Source organism: Triticum dicoccoides, chromosome 1B (assembly GCF_002162155.2).
Source record: "Triticum dicoccoides isolate Atlit2015 ecotype Zavitan chromosome 1B, WEW_v2.0, whole genome shotgun sequence".
NCBI lineage: Eukaryota > Viridiplantae > Streptophyta > Magnoliopsida > Poales > Poaceae > Triticum > Triticum dicoccoides.
This window is the reverse complement of record NC_041381.1, coordinates 335,422,204-335,437,231: the sequence shown is the minus strand read 5'-3', so window position 1 is coordinate 335,437,231 and position 15,028 is coordinate 335,422,204. Positions and strand designations below refer to the sequence as shown.

The 15,028-nt window shown below is 44.1% G+C and overlaps 1 protein-coding gene across 2 annotated transcripts; it reads right to left on the bottom strand.

The window, feature by feature from the left end:
• Window positions 1-4,499: 4,499 nt before the first annotated feature.
• On the bottom strand, window positions 4,500-14,606 carry LOC119333639 (protein EXECUTER 1, chloroplastic-like). Of its 2 annotated transcripts, XM_037606476.1 has the most exons (12): window positions 13,879-14,601; window positions 12,279-12,395; window positions 11,334-11,399; window positions 10,567-10,673; window positions 9,767-9,845; window positions 8,448-9,158; window positions 7,839-7,947; window positions 7,575-7,741; window positions 6,827-6,901; window positions 6,659-6,751; window positions 6,453-6,571; window positions 4,500-5,054 (listed from the first exon to the last, which is right to left on the bottom strand). In XM_037606476.1, the coding sequence occupies exons 1-11, from the start codon at window positions 14,404-14,406 to the stop codon at window positions 6,479-6,481; spliced, it is 2,145 nt and encodes a 714-aa protein (XP_037462373.1). In that variant the 5' UTR covers window positions 14,407-14,601; the 3' UTR covers window positions 4,500-5,054; window positions 6,453-6,478. The 2 variants fall into 2 exon arrangements, with proteins under 2 accessions (XP_037462373.1, XP_037462377.1); XM_037606480.1 differs by lacking the exons at window positions 6,827-6,901; window positions 7,575-7,741 and having other exon boundaries at window positions 6,659-6,671; window positions 7,925-7,947; window positions 13,879-14,606.
• Between the last annotated feature and the right edge of the window lie 422 nt (window positions 14,607-15,028).

The following is a 15,028-nucleotide window of genomic DNA, read 5'->3' as shown; positions in this document are numbered from 1 at the left end:
CAAAAGAAAGAACATTGCATATGTTTAAACGCTCCTGCATTCATACCCAAAATGAAAAGGATGCAGTGTTATCTAAGTGTTTTTTCTTTTTTTTCGTTCGGATATTGCAGTATTAGTCTGTTATCCTCAGGTTTTTTAGAACGTGTGTTATCCTCCATTGCACTATCGTTTAGCTAGGAACAGGGGCCGAGCCAGATGAAGCAACATCACAAATGACATTTTTGGTTGACCGCATTGAGCCCAACCAAACCAATGCGGAAAGAAATTGGGTTGTTTGGTTGCCCGCATTCACTGTTTGGCCTGCATCGCGCGGACTTTAAAGCACCTTCCAGCCAGGCCTGCTAGAAACGGCTAAATGCACGATTTTCTAGCGAGCCAGGCTCGGCCGATGCAAGGGAGGGGCACGCAGCGCCGAGATCATGCGACCACGGAGGTGGCGCGAGCTCACGCGCGTCCTCGAAAATCGGCGGGAAGAATTGGGGTTACCGCCCGCCGATTCGGTCGCCCTGTATAGCTAGCTTCACCCCACCGCCCAAACTCCCGCCTTCATCCCCCCCCCCCTTCGAGCTTTGCCCCTAATGCGGATCGGTACCGATGAGCAGGTAAGCATCGCTTCTTCTCTGGCCGACGGTACAAGGCGGCGCCGACTCGTGTTCTCTTCTCCGGCATGTTCCACACCTCATTTGATGTGCACCGATGGCGTCTGTGAGTTCAATCGCCCCCTTCTCTGTACTTATTCTAGCTAGATCTGTGAGCATGTTGTAGGGTTAGATCTATGACCGTTTTCTAGCATTGTACACTGTCGGTCTGTGAGAATGTGATGTTCTAGTAGCTGGTGGTGATGGATTTGTAGCATGCTAGTGTTCTATCCATGTCGGCTAGGATCCGTAGCTAGTTGTGATGGATTGATAGCATGCTTGTTGGTGTGTGTCCGTGTTTTGAACTGAATGGTTTTGTAGCATGCATGTTGTTGTGAGGTAATGTGTTGAACTCCATGGATTGACAACATGCTAGGTGTTCATGTGTGGTGCTCATATCGTGTTGTGTTGACTAGAATAGATGGTTTGGTAGTGTTTGTTATGCTTACTGTCTAGTGTGTGCTATGATTGTAGGACATGAACACGCAAGAATGTACTCAGGTCATTGTCCTCTCTGAGAGCCAGTTCCCGCCATCCTATGTCCAGGACTCCCAGCCTCCCATCGAGGACCAGATGCCTCCTGATTCAGATGTGTTCGACGGTTCTCCTATGGGTCCTTCTTTTGTGCCTACAGCAACACACTGGTTGTGCCAAATGTTGTGGTTGCTGTTGCACAAAAGGCAGACGTGAAGGCAAATAAGGATGGTAGGGGAAACTCCATGAAATGATAGCCATTCTTGTCCACATTCATGCTTAACTAGATGTGTGAGATCATAGCCAGCGGGGTTAGGACCGACAAGGGCTTCAAGAAGGTGCACTTGAACACGGTTGCCAAGGAAGTTTTCGAGTTCTGTGGCCAGAAGGTGACCATCACCTAGGTCTACAACCACCCCAGGAATTGGAGAGCTAGATGAATCCAAGTATCCAAAATCAGAGACCTTAGCAGCGCCTCATGAGAGCAGACCACCTGCTCGATCGTTTCACATACCCCTTGTTTAAACATGTCAACCATTGTGATGTCAGAACTAACCACGACTTGTTTCTTTCTTAGGACCACCCCAAGGACGTAGAGTTCCTCAAAACACCCATCCAGAACTACACTCAGATGCAACACATTTTCTCCTTTGGGTTGGCAACCGACAAGCATGCCATGGGCTCCGATGAGCCACTCGGTTCGCCCATGCCTGACTATCCAGACACCCATGAGTCAGAGACCATCGTCCTGATGAGGGTTTTGAGCATGTTCATGTGCTTGATAGGAAGAGGAAGAGGGGCAGCTTAGTAGAGGACGAGTTGAGCATCTTCAGCAGCATGACTGAGTCCGTCAAGGAGGTGGCAACCGCCAGAAGGAAGAGCAAGTCAATCGACGTCCACCCTGACCTCTACACTGTCGCCATGGACCAAGGTGGCTTCAGCCCAGAGGCGATGGTTGCTTTGAGCCACCTGCTGGACAACAGGGCTCATGGTGTTAGGTTTGTTGCCACTGCAGACGCCCATAGGGTGCTCTTGCTCAGGACATGACTGGGTAAGCACTACTACTAGTGTTGTTTTTGATGGTGGTGAGTGCATGCATGATCCTCTACGGTGACGACAATGACGACGAATATTTTGTGATAGATAGGGCTTGAAAACCCTGACCTCTACACTGTCGTCATGGACCAAGGTGGCTTTAGCCCAGAGACGATGGCTGCTTGAGCCACCTGCTGGACAACAGGACTCATGGTGTTGGGTTTGTTGCCATTGCGGACGCCCATAGGGTGCTCTTGCTCAGAACATGGCTGGATAAGCACTACTAGTAGTGTTGTCTCTGATGGTGGTGAGTGCATGCATGATCCTCTACGGTGACGACAATGGCGACAAATATTTTGTGATAGATAGGGCTTGAAAACCATTGATGGTCTATATATTTTAGGGAAAAGTATATTTTTCGTCTCTCAATTCTTTCGAAAGTATAGAAATGATCCCTCGACTTTAAAACCAGAAAAACTTAGTCCCTAAATTGTTGAAACCGGATATTTTTAGTCCCTGGAGTTGCTTTGGGTTGTTTTGGGCTGACATGGCATGGTTTTGACTGTTGACCTGCCACATCATCGTCTGTCTCAACTTCATCTTCTTCCTCTCTCCTCTCTCTCTCTTCCACCCTCAACTCCCACAGTAGGCCGAGAAGCTCCCGTGGTCCGTGGCCATGGAGCTCTCCCACTCGAACTCAACCTCGCTGATGCCTGCGAGGCGAGGGAGCGGTCAGCACGCCCATGGATGCCGACACTGACTGGTGCGTCCTCGCCCTACCCAATGGATGCCTTCCCCTGGCCTGGAGCAGTGGCTCATATCGTACATGACGGCGGTCAAACCGAGGGCACCCGGCGTGACCCGGCGCGGCCGCACAAATCATGCGCGATGGCACAAATCATTGACTGAGCGAGAGCCCACCATGGCGCCCAGCGTGAGCTGCGTCGGGCCTGTGCTGCATGGCGATGTGACCGCCTCCAGGGCGCGGGAAGGCCAAAGCGGCGGCGACACCGACCAGGGCGCACGGGGGCGTTGCCAGCCTGGTGCTGCATGAGCGCTCGATCGGGCCAGGGCGCCGGCTAGCTGAGGTTGGCCGAGGCGCCGAGCATTTGCGTGTGGCTGACTAGCTAGGCTGGCAACATGCTTTCTTGTTTGTGCACCTAGCTAGATGTGTTGCCGGCATGCTTGCTGTGTTCGTGCGTACGGCCGCCATGTGCATGCCTGGGGCGTCGGCTGCACCAACGAGGATGGCGGTTATGGAATCATGAGGCCGAAGTGCTGCTTCTCTGCTCTCCGGCGAGCCAGAAGCTAGAACTCGGAAGAGTTGTTGACACCACACTTTCCTTGCTGTGCCCGACAGGTGTTTGTGTAAATGCCCAAGTGTATGGTGTTGTGGGTACTCTCCGTGCTCTTCTCTCTATGATTGCTGTGAGAAGGGGGAACGAGAGAGTGCGGGAGAGAGGAAGTGAGGTGGGAATTAGGAGTCACTTTTGTGACTTGGATGGTGGCATGGCGGTCAAACCCGGATGACATGTCAAGTTTTGGTCAAAACTATATGTAAACCCACTTCTAGTACAAGGGACTAAGCTTATCCGGTTCGAGAAGTTGAGGGACTAGGTTTTGCTGGTTTTGAAGTTGAGGGACTATTTCTATACTTCTGAAAGAATTGAGGGACGAAAAATATACTTATCCCTATATTTTAAGGAGGTGGTATATACCAACCCTTCAGTTTGATGGCGAGCTTGCGGTGGTAGGATTATACCCTCTTGTGGATGTGGTGGTAGGATAACACTATAGTAGTGAAAAGATGAACTTGTTATACCGTATGATCACGCATGCTTTCTTATGTTGCATGCTCCATTGCATGTTGCTTGAAGGTTTAAGAGAAGGCAGGCAGCAAAGGATGCTTCCTCCAAGGTCATGCTCAAGCAGACATCCCAGTGGTGAAGTTGCCAAGTCGGATTGACAATTTGGGTTGAAGAATTCATCCAATTCATCGCGATTGCAGTGCTGTTTTATTGATGTGATCGGTGTGATCGTGTACAAGGTGTAGCTGGTAAGCTCACCATATAGAGTACAATGGAACCACACCTTATTGCATGTATGCAACCAAACACCGTGTAGTTGCATCAACCCGGTGAACACCAAACGCCATGTCAAAACTGCTCGCCTAGATGCGGGCAACCAAACAAAGTGTAGATGATGTTTTTTTTCTGTTTTTTTTCTCAACCAGACCCAACTAAGATATGCACATACAATACAGGCAAAATCGTTGCGGGCAACCAAACGAGTCAAAAGTATCATCAACAGCATGCTGGAGAAGAGTAACGTGGGAAATGCTAGCTTGCGATATGCACGTAGGTAACATAATTGAATACGTGGGCACTCAGCTTTATACATATACACCAGTTTAGTGCTCCGCTCCACTTTTCTGGAACCAATAGTGACCTTAGTTACACCATGACAAAATTATTTCATCATGCTGCATACAATTGTTGCTTATATTTCACAAAAAGGGTCCTGTATGAAGAATGTCAAGAGGAAGAAAACACTGAAAACCCACTCATCACTTCCTTCTTAAAAGTGTTTCAATTCGACTGGTCAAAATAAGTTGGCTCTTTCTAATGCAGCAAGTCTTTGGCCTCAAGTCCTAAATTGGGTGGGTCAGCGGAGAGAAGTGGAATGAGAAATGCTCACCATTCAAGTTGGCAGTGGGCTATTTGAGCTATTTCTCTGGTCATTAATTTCTTCAACCTCTCATCCATCATAATGTGGGGCCATCCATCTCCGCCACGATCTCCGTATATGGAAAATGTGATGCTCTGCGAAAGCCCAATTTGCTCCAAAGGCAAACTATGTACATTACCTCCGTAAACTGTACATCAGCATGTGTGATTGCAGAATGTCCTGATAACAAATACAATATTCAGTCTTCTGCTGTATGAAGACGTCAAATAAACGTAAAATTAAGCAGAAATGGCCTCTTGAGGCAGACAAGGACAAAAACAGAACATACGCAATCCAATATCACCAAGTATTTCTAGTTGTGGCGAATCCAAATTGCAGATATCACACAGATATATGGCAAAGCAGGTGCTTAATGATGTCAACTAATGGGCTCTGAAGGCTCATTAGTCACCCAAGTTGCTGGTGAAAACAGAAACAACTAATCAAGTCTCAACTCTCAAGGCTCCCAAGAAGTTACAAGAAACCGTGATCACCCTTCACTGCTGGGTACTTTCTTGTATCAGTGATTTGAATAACAAAGAACATACGCAATGGCCTCTTGGGTTCCCACAGATCAACCGGACAATTGATTCTGTACAAAGGACCTCCCAGGTAGTCTTTTCGGAGTGTCCTTCCCGTCAGATGGCAACTGACTGAAAGCTTGTGATCATGTGGTCTCTGGGAACACAACGATTCTTGGACTGAAGGCACAGCTAGACAGTTCCTCCAACAAGCACCAACCAGTCAAGAAGAGCTAGTCGAACACTGTGTAATCAATGCCACAGCAGCTACTTATATAAGCATAATGGGCTAGCAAGGCCCCATTCCATCACCAGGCAAGCACCTAAAGGGCTGACTCTGCTGACAACGTTACGTGGAGTGCATTCAACTATCAGCAACATCAGTCTGCCAGCACATCTCTCTATTTAAGAACCTGTACTTGTGCTAAAATAAGGATCAAACATGATCGGATTCTCAGGTAACAGCTAAAGTAATTTATTCTTCACAAAGCAAAAAAGACAAGCGCAACACCATACAATAATCATGTTTTCGCTGAGCTATCTATCAATCTTCAATGCTCAGACCAACCAGAATAGACCAAATACCCTTTTTCTCAAAACAAGCGAAAACAACCAAACACAGCCTTGACTAAAAGCAAGGAGGCCATAGTAAAATCATGGTGGCTGCCTATAAAGAAGTAAGCTTCAATAGCAACTCACTCAAAAAGCAGTTATATTTATCTTAGCCAAATAGGCATAAAAATTTTATGCACTTGTTTTGGCTTTGGCTCTGTGTTTTACCCTATGACTCAGCACAATTTGCCTTCACAAAGACATTCAGCTGATAAGATTTTGTCCAATTTAATACTAATTGACTCACACAAAGATTACGCCACATTTAGAATGAAAAGTAATTTACACGCATAAGATCGTCAAAGCCAACACAAACCACTTTTGAATGAACAATTAACAATATTGAGCAAGTGCAACAAGATGCAACAGTAAAGGACATGATCGTTATCATTAATTTACAATGGTAATTGTATAGTAAACCAAGATGAGATGAAATTCACTTCACCTTGAAGTGCGACTCTTCAAATGAAACTAGTCAGGAAGACTCAACCGCCTAAAGAATTCAAAAAGATGGAGATTTGATGTCCAGTAGAAGAAAGCTATCACAGGACCATCTCTGATGAACTACAAATCGCAGAAAGGAAATCTGTTCAAAACAAGTAATGGATAATAATATGCAAACAAATATGTACTTTGTATGAATGATTTCACCTTTCCATCTAGTATCAAAAGCTCGCCGTCAACCCATCGAGGATTTTTGAAACCAGCATCTGCAATTCTCCTTTGCCCCTTATACCTAGCAACCTGTGTCATAGCGTAACATAAGATGAGCAGTTTGATGATGAAAAGGTAAAAGCATTATCCTCTCACAGAAAATACCACTCCAAGTTCTCTAGGGATGACCCCCTTATGAGGAAGCTGATAGTGTTTGCCAACTTTTGCACGGAAGACAACCTGGGATGCAAATAAGATCAAATAGGATTGAGTTAGTAATGGTATCATTACAGAAGAAAATAGAATATCTACTTACGAGTGGACATATATTGATTGCTAAGAAAATTAACTACCATATGTCGACTTCTACAACCTCCATGCTGTTAATATCCACGCCAGCACTTAATTTGAATTTGTGTAGATCATTTTATTATGTGTGGCAATACTCAATTATTATCAGTGCTTATCAGTCAAATATTGCATAACTATTTCAACATCATCAAATATGCATCATCGTAAAACTGAAATAACCATCTCCAAGATCAGAATAATTTGAGCAAGGATGACATCAGCAGGAATTAAGGTGTCTTAATCAGCTCTAGTCAAACTCTCAATTACTCTACATGACCACATAAATATGAGAGGTCCCACAATGCAACTAAGAAACATAGCAAGGGGATTCGACATGAAAAATTCAGAGTATGGGTGTGCAACTCCAAATATTGAGTATGGTACCCCTAAGAATGTTCTGTAAAACAAAAGGTATTCCACAATTATCCAAGAATGTGCAATGCATGAAAACCCACACTTCTTACCAGAGAGAACTAGTAAATGCGAAAATTAAACATCAATGTACCCAAAAAATAATGCATTTCCATTGCAAATGGGAAGGACATAAATCAAAGCATAATACCTGACCCGCTGGCACAAGATTGTCCCCAGTCAATTTTGCAGCTTCGACATACTCATAAAACTTAAGATCCGAGTGCTCCTCAGATGAATCATCCTCCTGCCATTGACCGAATTTCCGTTGTAAACTAAGAACTTCTGAGTCAAACCCAGATGCAGTCTCATATAGACCTGCCAAGAAGTACCTTTTCAGCCAATACCAGTAAAAGAGAAACGGCAGATAATGATATCATGAAAAGCTAAGTTGAAGAAATGATTAGGAACATACCACTAAGAGGATCTGAAGAGATGGGCATCTGAATACGGCTGAAGTGGGTAACTCCATATAGTTTTGGTTGAACTTTATTATTAAGTTGCTTAATACCAAGTTGTAGTATCTGCAGCAGATAAGCTGAGGTGAAAAAAAAATCTTTCTTAATGTGACTTGGGAACGCTATTAGAAAATACATGCCCAGTATAAATATATATTTTAGGGCTTAATGAATTAGTCGATATGTTTGTCTTCAAATACTTTGAGGAAAAAAACAAAAGCCGTACAAAAACAATTCATAGTGTGTTCATGTCAAAAGGTGCTCGACAGAGATAACTACTTAACAACCAATAGCTGACTTCAAAAGGCAGATGTTATATGTATTGTGCAGATTTATTTATTTTTTGAATCGATGCACTTCATCATCAAGACAAAAGGTGGTGCATTTTACAAAATGTAGTTCACCAATTTGCTAGAAATTTATAAAAAGCACAGTTTGATGTTTTACCAGTTTGTGCAGATTAGCAACATTTAAAGAAAAACTTAAATAGCATAGAAAGTCCATGGTAAATAGTAGGTTCTTTGTTCCAAAGCTATTGCAAAACAGCTCAGCGTTGCAATATTTACCGGTAGTTTCCTATTGCCCCCAGACAACTTTACACGATCAAACTTGAGATCACCATCCTGCTCAGTGGTACGGAAGCCAACTCGTTTCCTTGGAATGTGTTGAGCCTTTTCTGCAGCTGGCTTGTTACTGGATTGTTCAGTATAGAAGGTAAATGAAAAGCGGTCTCTCTTGTCTAATTTAGCTGGCATGCGTTCAAAAGTTCTAGGTGAGGACTGCGAAGCAAAATCCTTATCATTGTCAACTTCAATTCCAATCGATAACAATGCTTCAATATCACTTTCCTCACCAGACTCGTCATTATTCTCTTCTGCAGAAATTGTTCCTGCTTCTTCATTGTTATCTTCATCACCAATATCTTGTGAAGATTCATTTCCGATATCAGCTTCATCATTGTCATCATCTTCCTCTGAAATCTGGTCAAATATTTTAATTATATAGTCCTGGTTGATGTTTTCCATAGGCGCTACCTTCAATATTTTGATCCTGGGAATTGGAGTTGAATCATTTGACAAGTTTTTCAAACCTGCTGGACCAGCAGCAACATCACTATCATCGCTATTTTGATCGTCCATGTTTATGCCTTCATCGTGTTCCTCGTGTTTAGCGCCTAAGGAACTGCTAGATATGTTTATATTGTTGAAATCTAGTTTTCCACTCAACATATTTCGCAACTGGTCTGAATCACTGACATCTGGTTTCAGATGCACTGCCTGGAATAAAAGCTTTATTTTGTTAGAAAATGAGCATGACTACAAAAACTAAGGCTCGCAAATTGTTAGATAGCAATTGTTGTAAGCTTACAGTTTTATACCAAAACTAGGTCAGATCAGGTCTAGGAATATTGTCATAGCACAGGACAGCTACACTTGCCAGATACCATATAAATACCAAAGTTCAATATCAACATGTATGGACTAGTGGCCATAAGAAAATTAATAAGCAGCTACGCTGAAAAGGCCATTAACTCAAACTTATAAAGGATGCATATAAAAAGCCTTGCAACCATATAACAATATCTATGGAAGTCGAAAAATGGTATTTCATGTGCATCAGAAAAATACCAGTGCTTGGATGGACTACAACTACATAACTCGAAGATGCATATAAAAAATTATAATGTCTATCAGTACTGGCATCATGATACTCTATAATGATATTGTCATATCAAAAGACAAAGGATGCAATGGTGAGTTTACATGAGCATGAGCAAACACGGTAACTTGGCATTCTACTTATGCAATTTGTGATGAGTGGGAATGAGAAAAAAATTTCCTGTTGATTATTAATTTTACTCGCTTTGAAGTGTCAGTCAGCATACCTGCAGGTTGTATCCTCCATTTGCCTCTGCAAAATAAATTTCGAATATAGGGTAACCATGGCCATCTGAAGCCAGCTGCCTGAACATGTGCGAGAGAGAGTTAAAACCTAAGACTATTTTAGCAAATAAAACACATGTGATACTGATTCATTTCATGGAAAGCCCATTCCATAATAATATGATGAATATTTATTCATTTCTTTATTGCCCCAGAGGGTCCCACCCTGGTGGGACCCAGAGAACTAATGGATATTGCTGTTTCTTTCATGTGGTAAAATAACAATGTCATTCTTAAGAATCCAAGTTCTGTTTCATCAATGGAAAATCACGATTTAACCCAGTTTCTTCACCATAAGCTTACTGATTTGAGTGATTTCACTACCATGTTTTCTATCACCTCAACATCTTAACACATTAATTCAATCAGAAACAAGCATACTCCACTCCTAATTTGGTCTCATTTCTCTAGTAGTAACACTCACGACCAAAATTCCCACTAACATGCAGTCATTCTGTAATGGCATAGGTGCCTTCAGAGTGAACACCCTGGAGTAGCTAACCCACCCTATCACTGGGATTTTCTTTTCCATCTCTTTCTCAAAACAACATTAATAGTAATAACAAAGCTAAGAACTCAAGTCATCCATAAACATGACGCATGTATCGAAAGTGCACCTAGAAAATGATTGATCAAAGAAAATATACACAACTTGCAATATAGGACAAGCAAACTTTGTAGTTTCGACATACCAAACATGAACTTTTGAGTGACAATAATACATAACCAGAAAAGGCAATACCTGATATCATAACTTTTTGCCACGTATCGACCATGTTCAGCGCTTATACGGATTATAAGACCATATGGATCAGACAAACTTCCAGAAATCCCAGACCACCATCCCAACTGCATATGCTCTAAAGGATCAGGTAATGGCATTCTTTTGCACATGTGAAAAAGATACAAAAAGTAGAAAGGATATCCATAAACTAGAGTACAAGGGCTAACAGAAAGTTGGGCCATTTTACAAGGCTATATTTTTATAACACGTGCAAATACTCTTCTTCTCTTCTCATGTGCATTCCAGTTTCCAAAACAAGAGATTCGAGCTTATTAGTTGGTAGCCTGCCACATGACTTTATCCTGCCTGAACTTTAAGCTGCTAGGCTACAGTTATGGCCTTGTGGGACATAATCGCCATGCATAAAGCACAGTGCTAACAGTAGAATCTACTAGAAAAGCCACAATGGGGGTACGCCACAATGGGGGTACTAACTAAGATGGATAACATGATTACCCTCTTTTAATCCCTTTGTTCAAGAATGCATGGTGTTTTGCTCATGGTCTAGGCAACTGTCTGATATGTGGCATGTGTTTATAGCTAGTGGGCATGTGATGTCATACTATACCATGCCTCTTCAGCTTAACTTGGGCTTAATCCAGACTTAACTAAAATGGTACTCCGTATGTGATACTGCATGTTACATATTTCATAGTTGCTAATTTGTAGCCATAGAGTCTAACAACACAAAAATTAACAGACTGTTGAGCCTTTGTGTTACTAACCAGTCCTGCACCAGCGTGGTCTCTAATATAAGCTGCATCCACATAGCGCTCCTCTTCTATGGCCCTCTGTAAGAGTTAAAACATTAGATAAACGGTGCTCAATTATCAAATTAATATCATACTATCAATCTACTCCTGGTATCATGAATCAAATCAGTTACTCTACTTGAAAGCATTCAGATTGGTTCCTCTTATCTACAGCATAGTTATGGAAACTGGACATATAGATGGCTCGGTCAGGCTCCCAGTTCATGGTCCCTGGTTGGATCACCGGAGCAGAACTAGTACATGATGAATTGAAGTTATGCACAAAACCCAGAAGGCAAGTTTGCAATTGCTCCATTGTTCAGGACATGGGCTCAAACCACCATCACTTCATCTTTCGTTTCATTATCCAACAATTTATTCCTCCAAGCAGATGCAACAGTTGCCAATTTCTAGACAGCTGTGTGAAAGAATTCCTGCTCAGCCTTGTTGCCGCTGGTTCATAACGGCCCAATAGCACAAGTTACAAAATTGAACAGCCTGTCACATCCAGTTGTAACAACACTGATATGAAACAGTGACTGGTGAAAGTTAGTCACTGTTACCAGTGGCATTTCAACACCTGACATGGTCTGATATTGCTGATTAAGATGGGGAATGTAAATACAATAGGTGAGAGAAATTTTCGGTGAGAGTATGCCTTGATGGCCCCCATAAATTGGGTTATCTCAGTTATTAGATAAGTTATTAGCTACTGTTTCCATCCAAAGCAGTAAACATGCCAGACATTCATCCCCATGTAGCATAGGACTATTTCACTAGCTATTGACAGGCATCTAACTAGGATATTTTAAAGTAATAATAAAGGAAACAGACATCGCAAGCGAACTAAAATGATCAAAGGTGCCATTTATCATTAACTATACACAGACAAAAGAGCAGATATTTCTGATTTCTTACATGTAACTCAGATATTGCTCTGCCGACAGTATCATTTCTTGATGTAGCAGCAATAGCTAACTTCAGTTTGTGGGCACTCCTATAGTCTTCTCTACACACAGCAGTGCGGAGTTGTAGCTGAAACACAATACACTGCCATCAGGAAATTTGCAATTTGGTAGAAGTAAACGATTAAGAGGAAAAATATCTTGACAAAAAACACAATATGCACATGGTATATCAGCAATGCGCAAAGAATTAAGTTACGCCCAATATTGCCCATACATTTTTTAATTAGTCATATACAGATATGACACAACCAGCACTCAATGGTTCCAAACAACTCCAGATACAAAAAAACTGGCACACCTAATGAAAAACAATTTTAAAAACATCGAACATCATATAAAATTGCAAATAAGCTCCTGGCTCTTCTTTATGTTGCCATGAAGCTTAGTGGTGTGATTTCAGAAAGGTAGTCCAAACTGTAACTCATATATGATCATTGCTTCTACCGTAACTTGTAGTCCCAGCTCTACAATAAGAGCATAGGTGTTCTATCAGTCTAAACCACGGTATGATGCATGTTTTGTAAATCTATTAGATCACTGAGCTTATCAACGGTATGATGCATGCTTTGTGAATCTATTAGACCATTAGGCCTATCAACGGTATGATGCGTGCTTTGTGAATCAATTAGACCATTAGGCAACGGTATGATGCATGCTTTGTGAATCTATTAGACCACTGAGCCTATTAACAAAATCGTATACGCATTGCAAACCTTCAATACAAATGTTGACACGGTATCTCCCACATGTTGTTGGCATGGTAACAGATGGCATAGGCCATAAATGGAACATGTTATGGTGCTAAGCCCAAGATATAGCCTACCATCAATGGATTGATCTAACACAACATTAGTAATTTCAACACACGAAAGAATTTTGGCAACTACTCCCTCCGTTCCATAATGTAAGACGTTTTTTGACACTAGTGTAGTGTCAAAAAACGTCTTATATTATGGGACGGAGGGAGTAATTCACATTGATACTAGAGAGAAAAAAATGCGTCGCTCCAAAGAAGCCAGTTTAAGTTTCAGCCTGGCTTCAGTAGTGCTTCAGCTCCCTAAGGAGTAACTTTCCTCGGAACAGTTAATCGCCATCAATTAAGCTTATCGAGTATCCGCATTACGTAAATTTCTTCAGAACCTGACTCCTTCATGCTACTAGTTCCTACGATAAGGCAAGTATAGATGGTCTGGCAGAAGAAAGGGGAAATGTGGAATTTGGGCACGGTCCATGGAGACATTTGTAAACGCTCCATGTTCGTAACCACATGTTAATGAAAAATCAATAACGGTGCGTTTTGTGCAAGCCTCATCCATATTCACAAGTAGTCACTGATCAGTGAGAAAAATCAATAACGGTGCGTTTTGTGCAAGCCTCATCCATATTCACAAGTAGTCACTGATCAGTGAGAAAAATCAATAACGGTGCGTTTTGTGCAAGCCTCATCCATATTCACAAGTAGTCACTGATCAGTGAGAAAAATCAATAACGGTGCGTTTTGTGCAAGCCTCATCCATATTCACAGTCACTGATCAGTGAGAAAAAACAACCTGCAGTTCATCAACAAGGCGCTCGCTCTCCTGGATGAGGGCGAAGTGCTGCTTCCACCTCTCCCAGCTCCACTTCCCTTCTTCCTGCACCACGTCCACCTCCTCACCGTCTTCCTCCACTCCTTGCCCTCGCTCCTCCAGTTCGTGAGAACTCTCCGCTCCCGTCGCGAGACCCGCCTCCTTCGAGGGGTGTGCCGAGGGCCAGTAATTCCCGACGTACTCGCTCCACCTCCGCACGGCGCCCTGGAAGGCGTCGTGGAAGAGAGCGTCCCAGCCTCGGCGTCGGCCGCCGCCGGGGTCCGCGCCGGGGCTGCGCGCGCTGCACCGGAACACCGGGGCGGCGTCGGAGGCGCGGCGAGTTGGCGCCGCGCCCGCCAGGCGGCGGACGCGGAGGAGCCGCTGGCCGCGGTGCGCAGCGAGGAATCGGCTAGGGTTGGGGTCCAGCTGCCGCGAGGACGAGGACGAGGAGGGGAAGGAGGCGGCCGTGGCGGCCAGCGGCGCGCGGGGCGCGGTGTAGACGGACGCCATGGAGGCGGAGTCAGCACGGCCGCGGAGATGGAAGCCGCCGCGCGACGCACCGGACGAATCGTGCTCGTGCGCTCGTGGCGCGTGGTCGGCTTTGTGTTGTCTCCTTTCCTGTGGATTGGGTCGAGGGCAGGCGTAACTGATAAGACTTTCGCGGGGAGCAGACGAACCTCGTGGGGGCCGAACATGACGGGTGGGGGGCGCCCGGCGAGCGAAACTTGTTTGCGGGCCTCCGAGTTTTTGCGGCTAGATGTATATACCTCGCGGCAAAATTTCGTGTTTTGACCCTTTTGGAAAACCAAATCGAGATCTGACCCCAATCTGTAAATATTTCGGGATTTAACCCTTTTGCCTACCGCCGAGAGGCCCGGCGGTAGGATTGTATAGCCTACCGCCGAGCCCTGCGGTGGTAGCAAACTTTTCCACGTCAGCAACGATAACTGCCGCTGTTCCCCCTCCATCACACCCTACCGCCGCCCTGCCTGGCGGTAGGTTGTCTGAACCTACCGCCGCCCTGCCTGGCGGTAGGGTGTGGGCATATATAAACCGCGGGCCGGCCGCCCCCACCCCCTTCTCCCCCACCCAGCCGCCCCCCACCACGAAGAACAGAGCAGTTTTGCTCACA